This window comes from Hyperolius riggenbachi, chromosome 4, assembly GCF_040937935.1.
Source record: "Hyperolius riggenbachi isolate aHypRig1 chromosome 4, aHypRig1.pri, whole genome shotgun sequence".
In the NCBI taxonomy this organism is placed as follows: domain Eukaryota; kingdom Metazoa; phylum Chordata; class Amphibia; order Anura; family Hyperoliidae; genus Hyperolius; species Hyperolius riggenbachi.
In genome coordinates, this window is record NC_090649.1 from 439,152,820 (window position 1) to 439,174,957 (window position 22,138).

Here is a 22,138-nt window from a genome sequence, read left to right on the forward strand (position 1 = left end):
CAGTACTAGGCAGCCCCACCTCCCCATAGCCAGATGTGCCCCCACAATTAGGCAGCCCCCCTCCCCAAAGCCAGATGTACCCCCAGCACTATGCAGCCCCCTCCCCATAATGTTAACAGACTGTACATTAGTAGTGTATAGTGCTGCTGTATGGCTCGTACAGTGAATCTGAGGTTATGTGATGACTTCCCTGCTGATTCTGCCCCACCCCTCCACCCTAGCAATGTGGTGACCAGAGTGCAGCAATAGGTGTACTGACCTGTGCCCATCGGCAATGATGACTACAATGGAGTGGAGCCGAGAGAGTCACGTGTAGTGCCCGGGGATCCCCTTAATGCTTTGACACACTCGCTGTGTCTCATTTCTATGACGCCATCTCGTGGCGCCTTGAGACACAGTGACTGTGTCAGAGCAGCAAGGTGATCCCCGGGCACTACACATGACTCTGCTCCACTAAAGCCATCATTGCTGTTAAGGGGCACAGGTCAGTGCACCTATTGCTGTGCTCAGGTCACCACATTGCTGGGGAGAGGGGCGGGGAACAAGGACACAGCGAGGAAGGGAATCAGCAGAGAAGTCAATAACATCAGAATCACAAGCCATATCGCTCCACATAGCCTAGGGGGACACGGGCACCACTATACACTCTACTAATGTACAGTCTGCTCACAATGTGGGGGTGACTGGCATATAAGCCGAGGGGGTGACTTTTTAGCCCATTTTTTGTACTGAAGAATTTGGCTTACAGTAAACGGTATACATACTTGTCTATGGATTTGCTTAAAAATTTTATTTCATAAGTAATCATGCATTTCAAAAACATTTTTCATGTTCACTGAAGTGTCATAATGAAAATATAATTTCTGTTTTCTTTAACTATATCACAAAACTTACAGCACCAAAGGCAACAGAAAGCATAGTCTGCATTTTGGCATCGTCCACGGATCCGACAATCCCCTTCTTATACAGCAACGCACTCCCCGCCAGCGTCCAGAACTTGATGTGTTTTACGCCAACAGACACAAATTGAATGTCTGAGTCTGGACGGAACTCCGCCACAAATATCCTCTCCGCGTGGCTTCCTTTGCTGGCTACTTTTGCACCTAGGAAAAACCAACAAAATCTGGCTTATTAATAAGGTGCCAGGAAGAACCCTATAACTGCAACAGCGCAAAGGCGCTCCAGGCTTCACTTGCGGATTAGTAGGCACATCACTGACCTGATGAAGCGACATTAAGCCATGAAACACGTTGCCTACTGTGCTGAAATAAAATGTATGATTCTTAATTATTGTAATTCTTCATTAAGGTAGGCTGACCCCCACCTTTTTATACCACTCAATCATTAGTGATTTATGTTTGGGCGCCTCCTACACCTTTGTGCTGTTGTTCCCTAACACCAGATTGGGGTCTAGTTTATGACCGCATCGTAAACGTCTTTTGAGGAGCTGCGACCTTGGTAATACTGAAAGGCAAGTGGAAAAGGCCCTTCTCCACATGCTTATACGGTTGTTACTGGATAGCAACCCAATTGTGAGTACTTCAATATATTATTGCCTGTACTCCTATATCATCCTGACATGCTACACTTAATTGGGCACCTGGTGTGTTTTTCTATTTTCTCATACAAGAAGACTCCTATAGCTGCAAGCAGGGGTCATTGTTTAGCAGTTCAACATTGTCACAGTAAAGGCACCGGCCTGTGCATAAGCTAAATACGTAATATGCGTTAACTGGTGAGACCTATGCTTCCAGTGTAAGCTGCTGCCTGGTGGCTGAGGGAATTGCCTATCATCTGTGACTTGCCTGTGCATGTTTGCACAGTACAGCACTTGCTTGTAAATGGCTGCAACTCTACAGAAGTCTATCACCAAAGCTGCACAGACATATGGATATAGGAGAACACTATCAGTATCTGCATTAACTGGTGAGACATCTGCTTCCTGTGTAGTTTACCGCTTCAAAGTTTGCAATTTCAATAAAATGCCATTGAAAATTAAAAAAAATGACTCAATTGTTGACTGAACTCAGATACAGCACTATAGTATACTTTATATGCCTGAGTATAACAATTTCTGATATAGTAAACTAGTTGCCCTGGTCCCTAGTAGAGATGGCCCTAACCTCCAACTTTAGGTTCATGAACCTCCGCAAACGTTCGCGGGCTTGCGAACTTTCGCGAACCGCAATAGACTTCAATGGGGAGGTGAACTTTGAAAACTAGAAACATTTATGCTGGCCACAAAAATGATGGAAAAGATGTTTCAAGGGGTCTAACATTTGAGTTTTTGCAAGGATGAGTGGGCTAGACACCAAAAGTCCCGGGGAAAAATCTGGATTTGACGCAAAGCAGCATTTTAAGGGCAGAAATCACATTGCATGCTAAATTGGAGGCCTAATGTGCTTTAAAACATCTTGCATGTGTATACATCAATCAGGGAGTGAAATTAGAGTACTGCTTCACACTGACACACCAAACTCACTGTGTAACGCACCGCAAACAGCTGTTTGTGTTGTGACGGCCGTGCTGGACTGGTGCGCACCATGGCGAGAGTGCAGGCGATAGCGGTTTTCAAGCCTATATGGTCGCCAGGCTGAAGTAGCTCAATGATAGAACAACAGTGACTGTGCAGCTGATCCAATTTGGTCTGTCCACAATGAAGCAACGACCTTATTATTTTTGGTGTGCCACCCCCCAAGACACTGATATAGCTGGCGATCATTGCTTCATTGTGATACGCAAGCCCCTTCACCGCGGCAAGGTAACGATCACGAAGGGGAATTGACACATGTACATGCCTTTTGTTTTGTTGTTGCAGCCGCAGTGCAGGCAGAAAAATTAGGCAGGCATGTACACGCACCAGAAAAATTATTATAGCGGCCGCTGCAAGCAGCGGCCTTAAAAATTCAGGAATCCGCCTGGAGTCCTGGTGGACCCTGTTGGTGGTGGCGGAGAAGGCAGTCAAGCGGCCTGCAGGCAGAGATGCTGTGTGGGGACCGATTTAGTCTTGGGGAAGGCAGTCACACGGCGTGCAGGCAGAGATGCGTGTGTGGGGACTGACTTAGTCTTCGGGCAGGCCTGAGAGTGCTTTGCAGACCAGGCATCCATGGTCAGACGGACCCTTGACCCAATGCTGTGTGCCAGAGATGTCACCACTTGCCTTTCAACATCACGGTACAGTTAAGGTACCGCCTTTTTTGAGAAAAAATTGCGGCCTGGTATCTTCCACTGCGGTGTGTGGCTTTGCTTTTGTGTGCTGCTTTTCCTTAGGTGGTCATCCCATTGCAGTTTGTGCTTTGTAATCATGTGCCTTCGTAAGGAAGTTGTCCCTACGCGGGTCTTTGTCTTTCCACGGCTCAGTTTTCGGTGGCAGAGAGTACAGATGGCATTGCTCTCATCTGAGGCAGACACACAAAAACATTTCCAAACCGCTGAGCTCTGGGGTGATGGCACTTTGGTGGTGGCGGCCGACTGAGTGTTAAGTGGGGTGCCGGAATCAGAGCAGGAGGAGGAAGATATGTCTCGCTTCCATGCGGAAGCTGAGAAAGATGAGGTGTTCTGTGTTAAATAGTCAACTACGTCCTGACAATATTGGGGGTTGATGGCACGTGCCTTCTTCTGAACACTGTACTTTGGTAGAGCGCCGCACGACCAGGTGGCCTGCCTCTGGCTCTGCCTTTTGTTTTGTCCATATTGGGGGGGATGAAGTGAAAGGTATGCACTGACTTGACTAATACAATGTACGGTTACACAGGTGCAGTGAACAAGTGCAGTGAACAGGTACAGTGGCTTGCAAAAGTATTCGGCCCCCTTGAAGTTTTCCACATTTTGTCACATTACTGCCACAAACATGAATCAATTTTATTGGAATTCCACCTGAAAGACCAATACAAAGTGGTGTACATGTGAGAAGTGGAATGAAAATCATACATGATTCCAAACATTTTTTACAAATAAATAACTGAAATAAATGAAATTCCAATAAAATTGATTCATGTTTGTGGCAGTAATATGACAAAATGTGGAAAACTTCAAGGGGACCAAATACTTTTGCAAGCCACTGTATGCAGTGACTGCTGGTACAACAATGTGCGGTTACACAGGTGCAGTGAACAGGTTGCAGTGACTGGTATTACAAATGTGCAGCTGCCTGTCACACACACACACGGACTGCAATGACAGGTGTAATGACTGGTGGTATTAACAATGTGTGCGCTCACGTAGGTATAGGTAGGTAGGTGAACTGAACAGTGAACAGGTGCCCTTGGGATTACAAATGTGCAGTTGCCTGTCACACACGGACTGCAATGACAGGTGCAATGACTGGTGGTATTAACAATGTGTGCGCTCACGTAGGTATAGGTAGGTAGGTGCACTGAACAGGTGCAGTGATTGGGATTACAAATGTGCAGCTGCCTGTCACACACACAGGTAGTCACTGAATGTGCTGGGCCATTAAGGTGCCAAAGGCCAGCTGCGACTGACTGACAGGGCTGTATATAATGCAAGTGGGCCACAAAAAAAAAAGATCACAAGAACAACATTAGCTCTCAAAAGAGCTGTTGAGTGTTGCTTGTTTAGCAATAAGAATCAGCAAGGAGCAAGCTAACAAGCCTACAAGAGCCTAACTAAGCTTTCCCTATGTGAGTCTGCAGCAGCTCTCCCTTCTCTAATTACTGCAGGCACACTAGTGAGTCCAATGCCTGACGCTGCCTGCCTTTTATAAGGGGGGTGGGGCTCCAGGAGGTAGTGTAGCCTGATTGGCTACAATGTGCCTGCTGACTGTGATGTAGAGGGTCAAAGTTAACCCTAATGATGCACTATGGGGGCGAACCGAACTTCCGCAAAAGTTTGCGGTTCTCCGCGATCGTGAACCACGGAAGTTCGCCGGGAACCGTTCGCCGGCGAACAGTTCAGGCCATCTCTAGTCCCTAGGAGTTTACTTTAAATGGATGCTACTGTTGTAAATAAGACATAAAAATATGAAATAGAGGCAACCTCTACAAAACTACAAGGTCTGCTGCCACAGTGCACCTTATTTAATGAATCCTATGAGCATCAGCTGTTCTCTCCTGTTAAACTAATAGCTAAAAAAGACAGCACAGCTAGTGCTAAGTAGTTCAGCACTACCCTGCATCTGAAGTACAGAAGATGAAACTTTGTATTTATCAAAATAATAATTCTCTTCTAGGGGTAATATCTGGAGGAGTGCTGGAAACCACAATTGAGAGTAACAGACAGTTAGAGAGGGAAGAGACGTGGTCTTGCCTGATGTCACATCCTATTACATAGTGCACAACCAACAGCCTAGGCAAATAAGCTATTAGCCTATGTTTAAAAAAATCTATATGAATATAAACTGTTTTAATTAAAATAATGCCACTATTTTGAAGTTGTGTAGTGTGACAAAGCTATTAAAGAAAACTTCTTTAGTTTTTGTTCAGACCCGCATTAACCACTTCATGCCATGGGCAGAAGGGTATAGATGGTATATAAGTGGTTCAAGTAGCAAACCCCATAAAGCACTTCCTGCTCCCATTGGCACCCCGTTAACATTCGAATATCCAGTAAATTTCCACTGAGTGCTGAGTACAAGGCAAGATCTTCTTGGCTAAACTCCACCTAAAATGAAAATGTTTTATCATTGCTCTGTGTTTTCAGTTGTGAAGTAACACTTACCCTCCTGCCATCTCCACACGGTTATGGTGTGTTCTGGATCCACTCCCACTGACACCAGCAGCTTCCCGGTGGCACTGAAATTGATGAATCCGACCCCCTTGGCATGGAAACACCTCAGAATGGACAGGGTCTGTTTGCTCATGGCATCCCAGATATGAATGGAAGGTGTCGCCCCTGCACACAAGAGATCACACCCATCAGAGGGGATGGGAGCAATAAATGCAAAGTATTCACCTGACAGCACAGTGTCAATTTACATTTACTTTGATTTCATTTCTACACGTTGTGACACCGAGCATGATAGGTCAGCTTAGGGACTATACAGTCCATAAATCTAGCGAGGCGCTGACAGCCGAGTGCCTGCTGGTTTTGTATTCTGCATTTACTGTTAAAAACTTCCATCAACTATGTTAAAGAACTCCAACATTTGTCATTTTCCAGCATGGGTGGAGGTGGCAGTTGGAATGGTTGCCATGCATACCAGACCTGTAGTTATCAGCAGAGCTCTTTGATTTAAAGAGGAACTCCAGTGAAAATAATGTAGTAAAAAAAGTGCTTTATTTTTTACCATAATTATGTATAAAGGATTTAGTCAGTGTTTGCTCATTGTAAAATCTTTCCTCTCCCCGATTTACATTCTGACATTTATTACATGGTGGCATTTTTACTGTGGGCAGGTTATGTAGCTGCTGCTAGCTGTTTTGGCTGTTAGAGACAGCTGTAAACAGCTAATTCCTGTCTGTGAACATTGTTACGGTACATTGTGGCAGTTTGCCCAGAGTACCGCGGTACTCAGAGCTTCTTGTGGGAGGGGTTTCAGCACAAAATCAGTCATACAGCGCCCCCTGATGGTCTGTTTGTGAAAATCATTATATTTCTCATGTAAAAGGGGGTATCAGCTACTGATTGGGATAAAGTTCAATTCTAGGTTGGAGTTTCTTTTTAAGAGACACTGGCCTCAATTCACCAAGCATTACCACATTGGGTAATGCAGAAAACAGCAGATTTTACCGATCACTTTGCCAAATGCCAGTTCACCAAATCTATTACCACACTAAAAAGTAAAATAATAGTGAGGTCAATGACCGACTTGTGTGATAAATACCTCAAGAAATGTAAAAAAAAATTGCAATTCACAAAGATGAAAGCATTCGGTAAATCAAGTGAAAGTGTTCAGTATTTAGCTCCAACTCTGACCAGCCAGTAACTCGCACCGTCCATGCGGTAACATTGACAGATGTAGCAGACAACCAGTAAGGAGATCCACACAGCCCTGCTTCTCACCCCATTTGATCTGATACTCTGGAGGGTGGCACTTTACAGGTAGCATAAATGCATGTACAATTTACCGATACTGGCAATAAAATACTACTATGCAGTCACACATAACATATAGTATAGCTTAGAGCCCCTTCCAGGCTCAGATGTTTTCCAAGATCTATGCAGGCAGGCTTGATAAGCTGAAGGCAAATAAATGGACCATAATATCCCTGGTCAGCAGCTCAGACACCAACCTCTTCCTGAATGGCAAACGGTCTCTGCTGTCTTTCCCGACAGATTCAGGCTGAGCCTTGTCCCCTGTAGTGTGAACAGTGGGGATGATGCAAGCAAAGCAACTGCAGCAGTCACACCCACAGAACCAGACTCACTGAATCTCTGCCATTGCTCATGTGATTACAATTTCAAGGCAGGATTTTTAACTGCAGAGACCTTAATTCACAAACATTCTGAGAACTTTGATAACTAAACTATTAGATTATATTTTAAGATCTGTGCCTGGAGATGAGCTTTACGGCAAACCTGAAGCGGAAATAAACTTATGAGATAATGAATTGTATTTGTAGTACAGCTAAGAAATAAAACATTAGTAGCAAAGAAAAGAGTCTCATATTGTTTTCCAGTACAGGAAGAGTTAAAGCACTTCAGTTATCTATGCAAAAGAGCTTCTCTGAGCTAATCGTACCACTGAGTTGAATACAGTCCTGTTTTCTGAAGTACGTAAACAGCCAAGAAACAGTGAGAGATAGCTTGAGATAAGGTTTTACTGCCGGAAAGTTCAAAGGGTCATCATTTCTGCTTTGTTTTATAGCTTAAAAGACAGAGTGTGGTTTTAAAACCACAACTCTGACAGTGTGATACAATGTTTATAACTAAAAATAAAAATATGTGACTCTTTTCTTTGCTACTAATGTGATATTAATTATCCATACTGCACATACAATTTCATTATATCATCAGTTTTTTCACTGCAGGTGTTCTTTAAATAAATCTGTAGGCATATTCAGTAATTAATTTACACAAACATACAGTGTATTGATTTTTTTTACCACATAAAAACACACACAAAACAACTACAGGTCAAAGGTCATACAAGTCTAACTGGACATACTACAAGGTTGTGATAACAGGACTAGTGTGAGACATAGAGAATAACTACAGGACCTAAGCGCAATCTACGGCCCCCTCTGCTGTTCAGGAACTTGACATCCATGCATGCCCTGTTAGGACCAATAGGTGTCAGAGTTCCATAACAGCTGCCTGAAGCTAGTCTGGTGATTAGGAGTGAGATATCGGGGATGGATACTGCTATACAGAGATTGGAACATGGCTGATGTGCACCTAAGCTCAGCACAGCTACAGACATAATGGATAGACCAAAGAGGACCTGTAACTACACAACAGTCACGGTAAACCTTACCTGTGTATTCAGCAATTTCACCTGTGTTGTGAGAGCAATGGCAAATGGGGAAGCGTCAGGGAGAACCAACAACTGAAATAAGTAGTATTTCTAATGCTGAGGCAAGATCGGTCAGCATTAGAGGCATGCAAACACAAAGTGTTAAACGTATGAGAATGACAGGAAAAGAAATAGAACTACTGTTTAGTAAATCGAGATATATAAGAACACAGGGCTTTACAAAGACATCAACATGACACCGATAGGTTTTGCAACTTGCCTCTAACCTGCTCTATCTGATTTGCAAATAAAATCCCATGTAAAGATAATTGTGTATGTGAATGATGGTGTTTGTCATAATAAAGTGTATTCAAACATATTTTAAAAATTGGTCTTTATTCCAAAGAATACAGACTTAAAGGGATACTGTAGGGGGGTCAGGGGAAAATGAGTTGACGTTACCCAGGGCTTCTAATGGTCCCCTGCAGACATCCTGTGCCCACGCAGCCATTCCCAAATGCTCCGGCCCCGCCTCTGGTTCACTTCTGGAATTTCAGACTTTAAAGTCTGAAAACCACTGCGCCTGCGTTGCCGTGTCCTCGCTTCCCCTGATGTCACCAGGATTGCACGGCACAGGCACAGACCATACTGGGCCTGCGCAATACGCTCCAGGTGCCATCAGCGTGGGCGAAGACTCGGCAACGCAGGCGCAGTGGTTTTCAGACTTTAAAGTCTGAAATTCCAGAAGTGAACCAGAGGCGGGGCCGGAGCATCGGTGAGTGGCTGTGCGGGCACAGAATGTCTGTGGGGGACCATTAGAAGCCCCGGGTAAGTTCAACTCATTTTCCCCTGACCCCCCTACAGTATCCCTTTAAAGTGAACCTCCAGACTAAAAATCTACTCAGCAGTACTGAAAAGGCTTGGTGTTTCTTTAACAGTTTCACAGCATCAGAACTTTGTTTTTCTTACCCACACCTCATTTTTAGCTGCACAAAAGAAAACTGCCCTGGCATTTTTCCCCTGATGCTGTGCAAAGCATGATGGGATTTCTGATATTGTTGTTCTCGTTCTGCTGTTTTGGTGCAATTTTTTTTCTTTAATTTTGAATTTGAGATTTGAAGCCTAGCGCGCGCAGCTGGGAGGGGTGATCAGGACAGTTGGAACTGTGTCATGCTCCCTGTCACCTCCTTTCAGCCAAAAAGATGGCTGCCCCCATGAAATCACAAACATTTGCCTGTTCTTTTAAAACAGGGTGGGTAAGAGATTATATTACCTATCTATTTTAATTAACATAACTAATGTAACTTAATGATAGTATGTTTGTTTAGGCTGAAGTTCCCCTTTAAAGTAAACCAGAGACGAAGCAACCCTCATGTATTTTACCATATATATCAGTGGAGACATTAGAGAAAACACCTAACCTGCTCTCTTCACTGCTCACCCTGCTTCTTCTCAGCCCTGATAAAATCCCCGACTGAGCATTCAGTCTGGCTTTGCTCAGGAATCATTATAGCAAAGCCAGAAGGGGGCAGGCTTGGGCTTGAAAAGACATCAGAGAAGACAGACTTAGCTATAATGATTCCTGAGCAAAGCCAGACTGAATGCTCAGTCGGGGTTTTTATCAGGGCTGAGAAGAAGCAGACTAAGCAGTGAAGAATGAAACAGAGAGCAGGGTAGGTGTTTTCTCTAATGTTCCCACTGATATATATGGTAAAATAGATGAGGGTGCTTCGTCTCTGGTTCAATTTAAGGTGGCCATTAACAATACAATCCCATGGTGACTCGATCGCTTCTGATCGCTGTGATAATCGCACGTGGCCTGTGGCTATGTACGAGCGATTCTGAACCAGGCATGCGCAAGCTGCATCCCCAGTAAAGGAAGTGCTTGTACACGAAAGAAAGAACAGCACAAGCTCTTTCTTTTAATGAGCATGTGCAGTTCAGAATTTGCACATGCCCAGCTCAAATTTGCTCATTGATTGCTTGGGGAACGGGGGAGACCCTGAAGACAACGAGCAGTTGGGAGAAAATACTTGCGCCCCACTATTCTTTTTTTTTTTTTTTAATTCTGCACACTTCAGGTGTGCTTTAAAGAGAACCTAAAGTAAAAAAAAAAATGAGATGAACTCACCTGGGGCTTCCCTCAGCCCCCTGCAGACGATTTGTGCCCTCGCAGCCCCGCTCCGATGGCCCAGGACCCGGCCCATCCCGGGCCATCGGAGCGGGGCTGTGAGGGCACCGATCGTCTGCAGGGGGCTGAGGGAAGCCTGAGGTGAGTTCATCTCATTTTTTTTTTGTTGCCTTTAGGTTCACTTCAACCCTTTAGGGACTGGACAGTTCTGGCCTCTTAATGACCAGAGCCATCCTTTCCCTATTGTGCCCTGTGATTGGCTCACAGTAATCATGGGGTCAGCAGCCAATTTCCTGAGCAAGAGGCAGAAGCTCTGCTGTCACTGTGACAGCCTATTGAGCATCAGAACAGCGAGAGTGCACGGTGTAATGTCTGATTGCGCTGCCCGGAAGCTCCCTTCCACACTGAGTAGCACGCATGCGCAGTGTGAAGGTAATTATGCTGCTGGAGGTAAAATAGAAAATATCTTCACTTCCACACCTCTTACACTCACCAAATTTTCATTGTAGGGAGGGGACCCCCCGAACTAATTCTATACCAAATTGCAGCCCCCGAGACCATCCGGTTCTGGAGATAGATTACAGAAACCTATCTCGGGAAGCAGCGGGTCTCGGGGGCTGCAATTTGGCATAGAGGTCGTTCTGGGGGTTCCCTCCCTACCCTGAAAATTTGGGGAGTGCAAGAGGTGTGGAAGCGGAGATATTGATTATTTTACCTCCAGCAGCATCATTCAATAGGAACTGTGGCCGCACAGTCTCCTACTGCGCATGCGGGGCAGCGCAAATCCACAGGCAGCGTAATCAGACACAACACCGGCAGTGAAGAGTAGGAATCTACGTCCTGTCAGAGCTGCGCAGCCTACCAGCAGTAAGTAGATTCCAAATAAAACGGTCAGGAAAAGGTTAAGGAGAAACACCCACCCCTACTTACTATTGTTTACTTGTTAGCAGTGTGATTGTCTGTGCTGGAATACCTCAGCTTTTGCCCCATAATGCCCTAACACTGTGCTGTGGTGACTGGGTTTGGAATGTTGGACATCATGCAGGACAAGCTCTATGGTTAGAAGACAATATAGGGAGTGGATGTATAGTATTTCTCTGTATGGCAGAAGAAGGGGAGCAGCAGACAGACAGGCAGACGAATGTAAACATAAGACTGCTGCTGCCTTGCCTGATCTGTTCATAGCAAGCATAACCCGTAATAGTTCTACTAAAGACTGTTTTAAAAGTATGGTTGTGCTTTAAAGGGAACCCGAGGTGAGAAGGATATGGAGGCTTCCCTATTTATTTCCTTTTAAACCATACCAGTTGCCTGGCAGTCAGGATCCTATGTCTCTAATACTTTTAGCCATAGACCCTGCAAGAATGCAAATCAGATGTTTCTGACTGAAGTGTGACTGGATTGGCTGAATGCTTGTTTCAGGTATGTGATTCAGACACTACTGCAGAGATCAGAAGGACTGCCAGGAAACTAGTATTGCTTAAAAGGAAATTAGTATGTCAGCCTCCATATCCCTCTCAGCTTAGGTATACTTTATATTTTAGGTATCTATAGAGTGAGCAAGACATAGACTATCTCTAGATATATTTGCTTGGAATTTGCCTTTATGTCCAAATAAAGTCAGTAAGTATTAATTTAAAGTGTAATTTAAATAAAATCTGCCATGTAAGCCCAATGTGCTTTATATATGAACTGAAAGATGTGCTATGTCAAAAACAAAATCAAAACCTAATAACCAAAGTATTTCCAATACAAAAGCCATTAATTACACAGGTTGGTGGAGATTAGTTGTGGGCAGTGGATTGATGAGTACTCTGTGGGGTTGATTCACTATAACAAATAACGTGCCTTGTCAGAGTTAACACACCTTATCAGAGTAGCACAGCAAGCGCTACGAATTTATGCCTGCTAAATGCCAATGACAAGAGCTCCGCTTGTCCTGCCCTGAGCCCCTGTGGGTCCAATCACTTTAAAGGACATTATCCCTGCACTCTTGTCATTGGCTCTTGTCATTGGCATTTAGCAGGCATAAATTCGTAGCGCTTGCTGTGCTACTCTGATAAGGCACACTATTTGTTATAGTGAAGCCCTGTGTGTGTTAGCATGATGCACTGACATAAATGGTACCAAGCTGCAACTTAGCTCACCTTGCATCAGAAGGGGATGTCAGGTGGAGGGGTGGATAATGGCCGATGATGCAAGACCCTGTGACAAAGTTATTCTTGCATTCCATCTTAACACTGTCCTCCAGCTACTAACATCATCCCTCCCATATAAGTACAAAAAAAGGAAAACTTTTCCCAGTCCCAGAGAGCAATGCTAAAAGAGATATGCACTGCAGATAATAACCCTTCTACGCCGTAATCCTACCTGTATGCAGGATGGGCCTTTCTGAGCAGCGGCTAGATTCAGTAGTACAGCCCCTGCCAGGGATTCTTCAGTGGATATTGCCTTTCATGTGACAGTAAGCACCAGCACCTCCACTATACTCTATCTACATGAGACACAGCTACTACCGATGCCACCGGCATAGAGTCCTAGCACATTTGATCAGAGTGATCGAATCTGCTGGATATAGACAGTAACAATCGATAAGGGTATAGCCACCTTTATAGCTGAGGTGAAAAATAATTAAGGTGCACCTTAAAGGAATACTTAAGTCATTTAAAAAAATGACTCACCTGGGGCTCCCCTCAGCCCCCTGCAGCTTAACAGTGCCCTCGCCGTGTCCCTCCGATGCGGCTGGTCTCGCCGGCGGCCACTTCCGGTTTGGCCGTCACCGGCCGACAGGCTGTGAACGCGGCTGATTATCCGCGTCCCCGGACGCAATAGCATTGTAGAAGGCGCTATTGCGTCCGGGGACGCGGATAATCAGCCGCGTTCACAGCCTGTCGGACGGTGACGGCCAAACCGGAAGTGGCCGTCGGCGAGACCAGCCGCATCAGAGGGGCACGGTGAGGGCACCGTTCAGCTGCAGGGGGCTGAGGGGAGCCCCAGGTGAGTAAAAGTCATTTTTTTTAAATGACTTAAGTATTCCTTTAAGGAAAAATAAAGTGATGAGATAAACAATTGTATCTATCCGCCTACCCCTAAAAATTATTTTTTTTGTATCCTACAGTTTTATATTATGTTTAAACATTTATTTTTTTAAAAAACCTACCGTAGATTTATTGTTGTCTCAGCTCAATGACACAGTCTGTTCTGAGTCTCAGAGAGCTATAATATATGAACTACTGACCTTTTTTTATCTATCCCCTGCTCTCAGAAGCCCAATACATTGCTAGGAAAGTGTTTTATGGCTGTAATTCCTTATCATTGAGTGATGCTATAGTCCAACTGTGTCCTCACTGGAGAGAAACTGTTAGCTCCACAGCTGATTATTAACTCTTTCCATAGGTGCCCATTGAAATAGCATCATTAAGGGCTAAATTTGAGCACCGTGGAACCTGATAAACTAGCACTAGACCCAGCGCCTGCTATTAAAATGGAGGCCTGTAGTGGCGCCCAAATTTCCACCATTAGCGGGCTCCCAAATAGCCTGCTTTGGCATGTCTGACAATCTACAGTACAAAGTCTATGGCAAGCTTCAGCTGCACTTTACAGATCTGCTTAGCAGGCTTCAAATATACAAACAATGCATATAGCAATTCTCTAGTGCCTGTGAAATGTGTTCCTGTAATCTAATGACTAGTATGTCAATACAGCAAATCAGGCTCAACCATTAACCCAGCTGGTGTTCTGACACTCCTCACAATTATGTCCCCCTGCTCAGCACTCTCTCAGCAGCTCACAGACTGGGAAAAGCTTTGTTGTTCCCAAACAGAACGCCAAAGTAAAGGGAACACATCCAGCATTATAGACTGCACTGTGATGTCTGAAGGGGGAAGGGGGGGAGTTACGAGGTTGCCATTGCATTACACTGCATGTAAGGTATTTACAGTGGCTAATAATGCAGTAATACTGTCTGCCTGCAGAGGGCAGTACAATACACACCACTCACACACTACTCTCACGTCTTACCGATTTGTCCAGTTGCAACGACATTCTTGTATTTGGGATGTTGGTTGACCGTCAGACAGAGAATGTCATCCGTGTGCTCCAGGTAGAAGCTCTGTGTTCCTGAGATTCATACAAAACATACAGTTGTCAGCATTTGAAGAAGGATACCATTTATTTAAAGGTCCTTTTACACCAGCTGTGCTTCCAACCACATTTTTAGATCACCATGATTTGCTAAATAACAAGGGCACTGTGAGAATTGCGGTACCTTTACCCACTGTTGAGCTGCACTTTTTCGCCAATCACAAAAGTGCTGCATTTTTCCTCATGTTGATAATTGTTTTTTAACCCATTGCAATCCCAATGTGAACAGTGCTTACAAATGCGCTAGGCAGTGCCGGATTTACCATAAGGCTTTGTAGGCACGTGCCTATAGGCGCCTGATGATGGAAAGGCAGCTCACTCCCCTCCCCTAGGCCCTCCCTCCCTCCTTCCCTATGCAGAGTCCTGCTGAGAGTGTAAATGAGAGGTTACTCACCCTGCTCTTGGCATTCCACTGATGAGATCTCCCATCAGTCAGGGGCTCCTCTAGCTACTTAAATCTGAGGTTCCTTTAGCTACCTAATCCTCGGGGGCACCACTAGCTACTTAATATTGAGGGTATTTCTGGCTACCCAATACTAAGGGGCAAACATGGCTAACTTTGACAGCAAGGGAAATAAGGGGGAAATGACAGCTGGGCCAGCCAGCCAGCCCGCCCACTTGGGGAGCAGTTCGGTCGGGGTTTGCAGGTTCATGGAGGGTGAAGTCTAGTGTGCCAGGACATCTGTGCCTATAGGCTCCAGTGACGTAAATCCGGGCATGGTGCTAGGTGTAAATAGTGAAAATCTCTGATGTTGCAAGCGTTGTGCAATTACCTGTGTTTCCTAGGTACCGTCCACGCCGCTAATATAACTTCTGCTACACTATGTGAGCAGCACATGTTACTTTAACATTGTGGCATTGTGGAATAAAACACTTCAGCGCGGGCTCACTTATGTCCACCACCGAGAACACCATAAAAACAGATGCGCTTACCAGATCCTTACAGACCTTAACTACAGGGTCTGTAATATGGCTTTATGAGGTCAGCAGCAGGTGTCTTCACAGCCGGCCTCCTCTCCAGTTTGGACAGAATAACTCAAATCCTCATATGCAGTGTTTCACCAAAATAGAAGCATGCAAAAAACAATGCACATCTAAGCGTATCTGTAGCAATTTTAATGTAGCGCAATAAAAACAGCATAAAAAGTTTTAAAAAGGGGTCACTCACATCAGGGTCCTTGTTACAGGGACCCACAGAGAAGACAGCACATAGATCATAGGACGCCGTCCAGCCACACGTCCGCCTCACTCGACCGGTTTCACTATCAAAGTTTCATCAGGAGCTACTGATGAAACTTTGATAGTGAAACTGGTCGAGTGAGGCGGACGTGTGGCTGGACGGCGTCCTATGATCTATGTGCTGTCTTCTCTGTGGGTCCCTGTAACAAGGACCCTGATGTGAGTGACCCCTTTTTAAAACTTTTTATGCTGTTTTTATTGCGCTACATTAAAATTGCTACAGATACGCTTAGATGTGCATTGTTTTTTGCATACTTCTATTTTGGTGAAACACTGCATATGAGGATTTGAGTTATTCTGTCCAAACTGGAGAGGAGGCCGGCTGTGAAGACACCTGCTGCTGACCTCATAAAGCCATATTACAGACCCTGTAGTTAAGGTCTGTAAGGATCTGGTAAGCGCATCTGTTTTTATGGTGTTCTCGGTGGTGGACATAAGTGAGCCCGCGCTGAAGTGTTTTATTCCATACTGACTCAAACGCTGTACTGAAGTGTTGGACTTTGGCTGCGACACATATACTGTTCCACAAATTTATGATTGTTTGGCTGCGCTGATAATTTGTTTTGATTTTAACATTGTGGCATTACCTTGACAACGTGGTGTGCACTAATTGTGAAACAAGTAGTCAGGGTAAAAACAGTTAAAATTGCCAAGCCCTCCCTGTGAACATCAACTTTACCGATATTTAGTGAATACGGCCCAGAGTAGCAATCATGAGAATCTGTCTGCGTTTCCTTTTTATATTTTTAAATTGCAAGGGTTTATAAACCAGTTCAAATTAGACAGCCAGACTACCAATCAGATGCAGCTGGAACTCTCCTGAAAAGTGATTAGAAGTCAAAACACTGGCAGAAGAAATGGTCATTATTTCTCTCTATGTGGGAGCTGTATGAATCCGGACCACTGGAGTCACATTAAAACGTACACAAGTTTCTTTAGGGTCCGCTCTTAGTGGGCGGGCATTTTTCTTTCTTTACTTCCTCTTATTTAGGCTTCAGCCTGTTATGTATACCTTAAAGGGAACCTAAACTGAGAGGGATGTGGATTTTTCCTTTTAAGCAATACCAGTTGCCTGGCAGTCCTGCTGATCTCATTAGCTGCAGTATTGGCTGAATAACACACCTGAAACAAGCATGCAGCTAATCCAGTCTGACTTCAGTCAGAGCATCTGATCTGCATGCTTGTTCAGGGACTGTGGCTAAAAGTATTGGAGACACAGGATCAGAAGGAGAGCCGGGCAACTGGTATTATTTTAAAAGGAAAAATCCATATCCTGCTCAGTTAAGGTTCCCTTTAAGTGGAAATAATGTCTACCCCAGAGTTTGTCTATGTGATATTGTGTAATCCTGCAAGAGAGGCCTTTGGCGAGATTGATCGAGCTCTTTCTGGGACTGTATACTTCACCATTATGATAGCCCTTTTTACTTTTCGTCTGTTGATTTGCAACTGGATAGTAAAATGTTTGTAGGTCAATGAAAAATGAAAGTTTTATACAAATTTTAAAGAACAAGTGACACCCATGCTAACCTAGAAATAAAAAAACACATATATAAGTAGATAAATATTACTTCTACTTCCATAACAGATGTATTGTGCTATCAACGTAATGATTCCTGTAAATTTTATAAAGGAAAAGCAGAAAATCCTATTCTAGGCAGTGGCCATCTTGCCAAGCTAATGCTGACATCATCTCCTCCCTGACTCTTGATTTTTCCCCTCCCTTCTCTTGCTCATTGTATTCATTAGCTGCCCTCCTCCCAGAGTTTTCAGACACTCCCACTGAGGTGTATACTAAGAACTGCACTGTCTTTTTTTTATTTACACATCCAATCACTGAGTCACCTCAGCCTTTCTTGTAAACACAAGTAATCAGAGGGTTTTTCTGATAAGCAGCTAGGCAGGGAAATAAATGGAAGAGGAGGAATATATTATAGATAAAAATAACTCCCAGCATTCAACTCTTTGGCACTGTTTGGCACTAGGGCCAGTGCTCCTAAAGTATGTGATAACTACAAACCATCAGGGCTGGAACCCACAGGAGCGCTTTTGGCAGTGTTTTGGCAGCCTTGCGATACGCTAGCAGTTTGCCAAAACGCTGGGCTAATGTTAATGGATGGGGCAACTTCCACAGGAGCGTTTGCGTTTCCCAGAAACGCAAACGCAGGACCTGCAGCATTTTGGGAGCGTTAGCGCTTCAATGTAAAGTATTGAAACGCTAGCAGAAACGCTCAGCAAAACCTAAACTGAGCGGTTTTGCTAGCGTTTTGCGGTTCAGCACACTGTAACAAAATTAAAAATAATTCACAGGACCAATCAGGATAAAAACGCAAAACGCAAAACGCTACGCACCCGCTGGGCAAAAAAATACAATGTTGCAAAACACGACCAAAAACGCGCATGAATCCGCTTGCAAACCACTCAGACAAAACGCTAGCGGTTGCGTTTGCTGATTTCAGTGGGTTCCAGGCCTAACAGCAGAAAAAGTTTTGCAAGTTTTGAATGCAGGATTAGCATCTTTATCACTTAATACACTCAGACCAGTTGCTGTTGAAATTTGATTTTTATGGTGACAATACCACTTTAAAACAGAAAATGTATATGTTACGGGCAGAACCCGAAGTCTGGCCAGAACCCGAAGTGCCCAGACTTTGGGTTCTGGCCGTAACATATACAAGTAATGCTAAGCACTTCCTCTAGTAGTACTGAAGCCATACTGATAACGCCACTCTGCAGCTACCCTGACCACAGGAAAGTGTGGCTATGTAATGTGTGCGTTACCCCAGAGATTTTGCAGAGTAGTATGGCAGCAGAGATTCATACTCTACCTCGTTCTGGTGGCTAACAGGTCCTCTTCATTTCCTCTTCAGTGTAGCTGCTGTACAGCCAATCACTGCATGTCTTGTTAAAGGCATCCAGAGCTGCTAGATGACTGGCAGCATGGCAGCTACACTGAAGAGGAAGGTTTTTTTTAAAAGTAATTTATGTAGTGCCGACATATTACGCAGCGCTGTACAGAGTATATTGTTTTGTCACTAACTGTCCCTCAGAGGGGCTCACAATTTATTGAAGAGGACCTGTACAGTATGAAGTTTCTCTTCAGTTGCTCTGCACCCCAGGACTGGGCCCCTTAGCTTCCGGGCCTCTTCACGATTTCGGAGGTCACAGGGGTTATTGCTACACCCCTGCTAACTGGCAACTGTGATAAACCAAACACACGGAAACAAAGACATGGCCACATTTTCCCATAATAATGTATAAGATCACAAATGGAATCAGTTAGTGCTAGCAGTACATCACTCTTCTCCTTTCAAGCATTGTATTTATTTACTACAGCCCATGTGCTCAGTGTGATTGAATCATCTACAGAAAGGACCTGATGATTTACAATGGGATGGAGACTCCCTACTCTATCCTGACCAGTTGGAGTTCTATTTGGCAAACCCTATACAGCTCTAGTGTGGTCACTGTCCATCTGCTTCTAGGAAAGCAGCATACCACCTCATCCAACTTACACCGGAGACCTGAACTCAGGACTTCCTCTCTGCTCTAAAAAATAAGCAACAGCATAATAACCTTTAAAGAAAAACATTTCATTGTTACAGCTGGTACAAATCCTGCAGAACATCTGCAGTGTGTCTACTTCCTGCTTTCATGGAAGCAGGCATAGGGTTAACATCCTGTGTTTACAAATTAGCTGCATTGCTGAGGCAGCCAGCTGACACAGCTGAGAGATTAAATTACAGTGGTGATTAGTCACAGATGAGGGGGAATTAGACAGGCTAAACTCTCTAAATACATACAGGGCGCGTTTCTCTGTTTTCCTTCTGTTCTGTGCAAGAGTTCAGGTCCACTTTAATATAGAGTCAATATCAGGATGGGGTGCAGTGGTGCATTATGGGGACTGTGTGTAGATGTTCATATTGCAAGTGAGAAGTTTACCTGCAGAGAGGCTCTGCACAATGCCAGCTGCAGCCGTATGATAAACAATATCGACACCGTCATTGAGGTAATGGAGGTTGTTACGGCAGTCAAAGCCTCTGTAGCCAAACACATGCTCCAGAGAAAGCTCCTATGGCACAGCAGACATTGGAAATAAGAACATAAATATACTCATTACTCATGCAGCAAGTGTGCGAGAGATTACAATATAATCAATGCATTGCTCGTCCCTCTCTGGTCTTTCATTCATTCTTTTTCCACTTAATTATTCCTGTTGGTGTTGTGGAAATGGATGTAAAACAGCAGTGTTAGTTCTCAACGTTAAAAAAAGCCTAAGAGAAAGTGGGGCAGATTTATCAACACAGGTGCAGAGAAAACTGAAGTAAAACTGAGCAATTGTTCAAAGCAGCCATTTAGGTAATGGAATAAAGAGTTGGATTGCTTGCCCCACTCTTTCTTCAGTTTTGCATTTTTGCACTCATTTTTATTGACCCAGAGTGTGCTTTATAACTTTAAAACTAATGGACAACTGAAATTAGAGGAATATGAAGGCCGCCATATTTATTTCCTTTTAAACAATACCAGTTGCCTGGCAGCTCTGCTCATGTATTTGGCTGCAGTAGTGTCTGAACAACACCAGAAACAAATATACAGCTAATCTTGTCAGATCTGACTGTAATGTCAGAAACATCTGATCTGCTGCATGCTTGTTCAGGGGCTAAGGCTTAAAGTATTAGAGACAGAGGATCAGCAGCATAGCCGGGCAACTGGCATTGCTTAAAAGGAAATAAATATGGCAGCCTCCATATTCCTCTTGGTTCAGCTGTCCTTTAATGCAGTTACACCTCAGAAGTTATACTAAGTTGTCTATGAAGGGTCTCATTTATGCAGAGCTAAGTAAGTCTAAAATGCATTGCAGTTCTTTCACACTCAGGAAGACATATCACCACTGGACTTGAGCAGAAAACATTTGGTATTCCAGGCAACCTGTCAACCCCTCCTCCCCCCCCCCCCACACACACACAAATACACCCGGTCTCTATGGAGAAGGGAGAGGAGAGAATGAATGGGGTAGCATCAGCCAAATATTGCACTAATGGGGACACTGGAAAGCTGCAAGATATCACAGTGGAACTGCAAAAGGTGGAATATACCGTGCTCTGCACTGCAGACTACCTGAAACTGATCTTAATTTATATAAAGTCTGCAGTACTGCGCAGAGTACACTAGAGGGCGCACAATGCCTTTGCCTGGCAAGCCTGTGCCCAGAAACAGCCTTGTAAAAGACTATGGGTTCTTCTGGCTGTCAAGCCAAAAGCAAAAACTGAAAAATCTGGATAAACAGATGGAAGGATTTTAAGTCATAGTCAACCAGCCATACTCCCATCTAATATACATACCTCAACCACCTTCTTTTTCTTATTGATGTTATTCTTCTGCAGCTTTTCTGGCTGAGGGGCTGCTCTGCTAACTGATGGTCTAGAAACATAAATGGATGAGTAATCAGAACTACGCCCACATATCTGTGATCACAAAATAATTGGTTTATTTAGTTTAGTATATTTAGTATACGCATATATAACCAGCTCTGCTTCTAGATGGAAAAAGTGGTACATTCACAAACAACACATAAGAAATACTAAACATACTAAACTATTCATCGAATGCTATTGCTAAGTATACATGTCAAAGCGTTAAAGTTCATGATTTTTGTTAAAAATCTATTTTAAATATTTTTAACCCATTAGCACATTTTTTTAACGTCTTATTTGTTACATTTCCCTGCTTCTAATTAGTACTGCTGTAATGTGTATTTATGACCACTTGTCACTAGGGGGCAGTGTGAGACAATAACAGAGGACTTCTGCTTTCAGTTTCTATATTTTCTGCTAGTAGAGAGACATCAAAGAATTCCATGAATTTACAACACAAGAAGTTTTCTTGACTGAGGTTAAAAGCATCAAACGAGATAAATCTGTTGAAGCTGCTAGTGGGTTGATTACAAAGAGCTTAGGTAAAGCCAGGTGCAAGAGAAACTTAACGTGAACCTCCAGACTAAAAATCTACTCAGCAGCACTGAAAAGGCTTGGTGTTTCTTTAACAGTTTCCCAGCATCAGAACTTTGTTTTTCTTTCCCAAGCCTCATTTTAACTGCACTAAAGAAAACTGCCAGGGCATTTTCCCTCTGATGCTGTGCAAAGCGTGATTGGATTTCTGATGATGTTGTTCTCCTGCTGTTTCGATGCAATTTTTTTTAAAATTATCAATTTGAGATTTGAAGCCTAGCGTGTGCAGCTGGGAGGGGTATAAGGACACAGGACAGTTGGAAC

At 44.0% G+C, this 22,138-nt stretch overlaps 1 protein-coding gene across 2 annotated transcripts in view; it reads right to left on the minus strand.

The window, feature by feature from the left end:
• Positions 1–22,138, minus strand: part of EML6 (EMAP like 6) — a 245,299-nt gene that overhangs the window by 24,109 nt on the left and 199,052 nt on the right. For both annotated transcript variants that reach the window (XM_068232562.1, XM_068232561.1), the window contains exons 28-32: positions 21,209–21,287; positions 19,809–19,938; positions 14,508–14,606; positions 5,680–5,853; positions 895–1,103 (exon numbers count right to left, since the gene is read on the minus strand). In XM_068232562.1, coding sequence (XP_068088663.1) covers positions 895–1,103; positions 5,680–5,853; positions 14,508–14,606; positions 19,809–19,938; positions 21,209–21,287 — 691 coding nt within the window. The remainder of the gene's footprint in view (positions 1–894; positions 1,104–5,679; positions 5,854–14,507; positions 14,607–19,808; positions 19,939–21,208; positions 21,288–22,138) is intronic.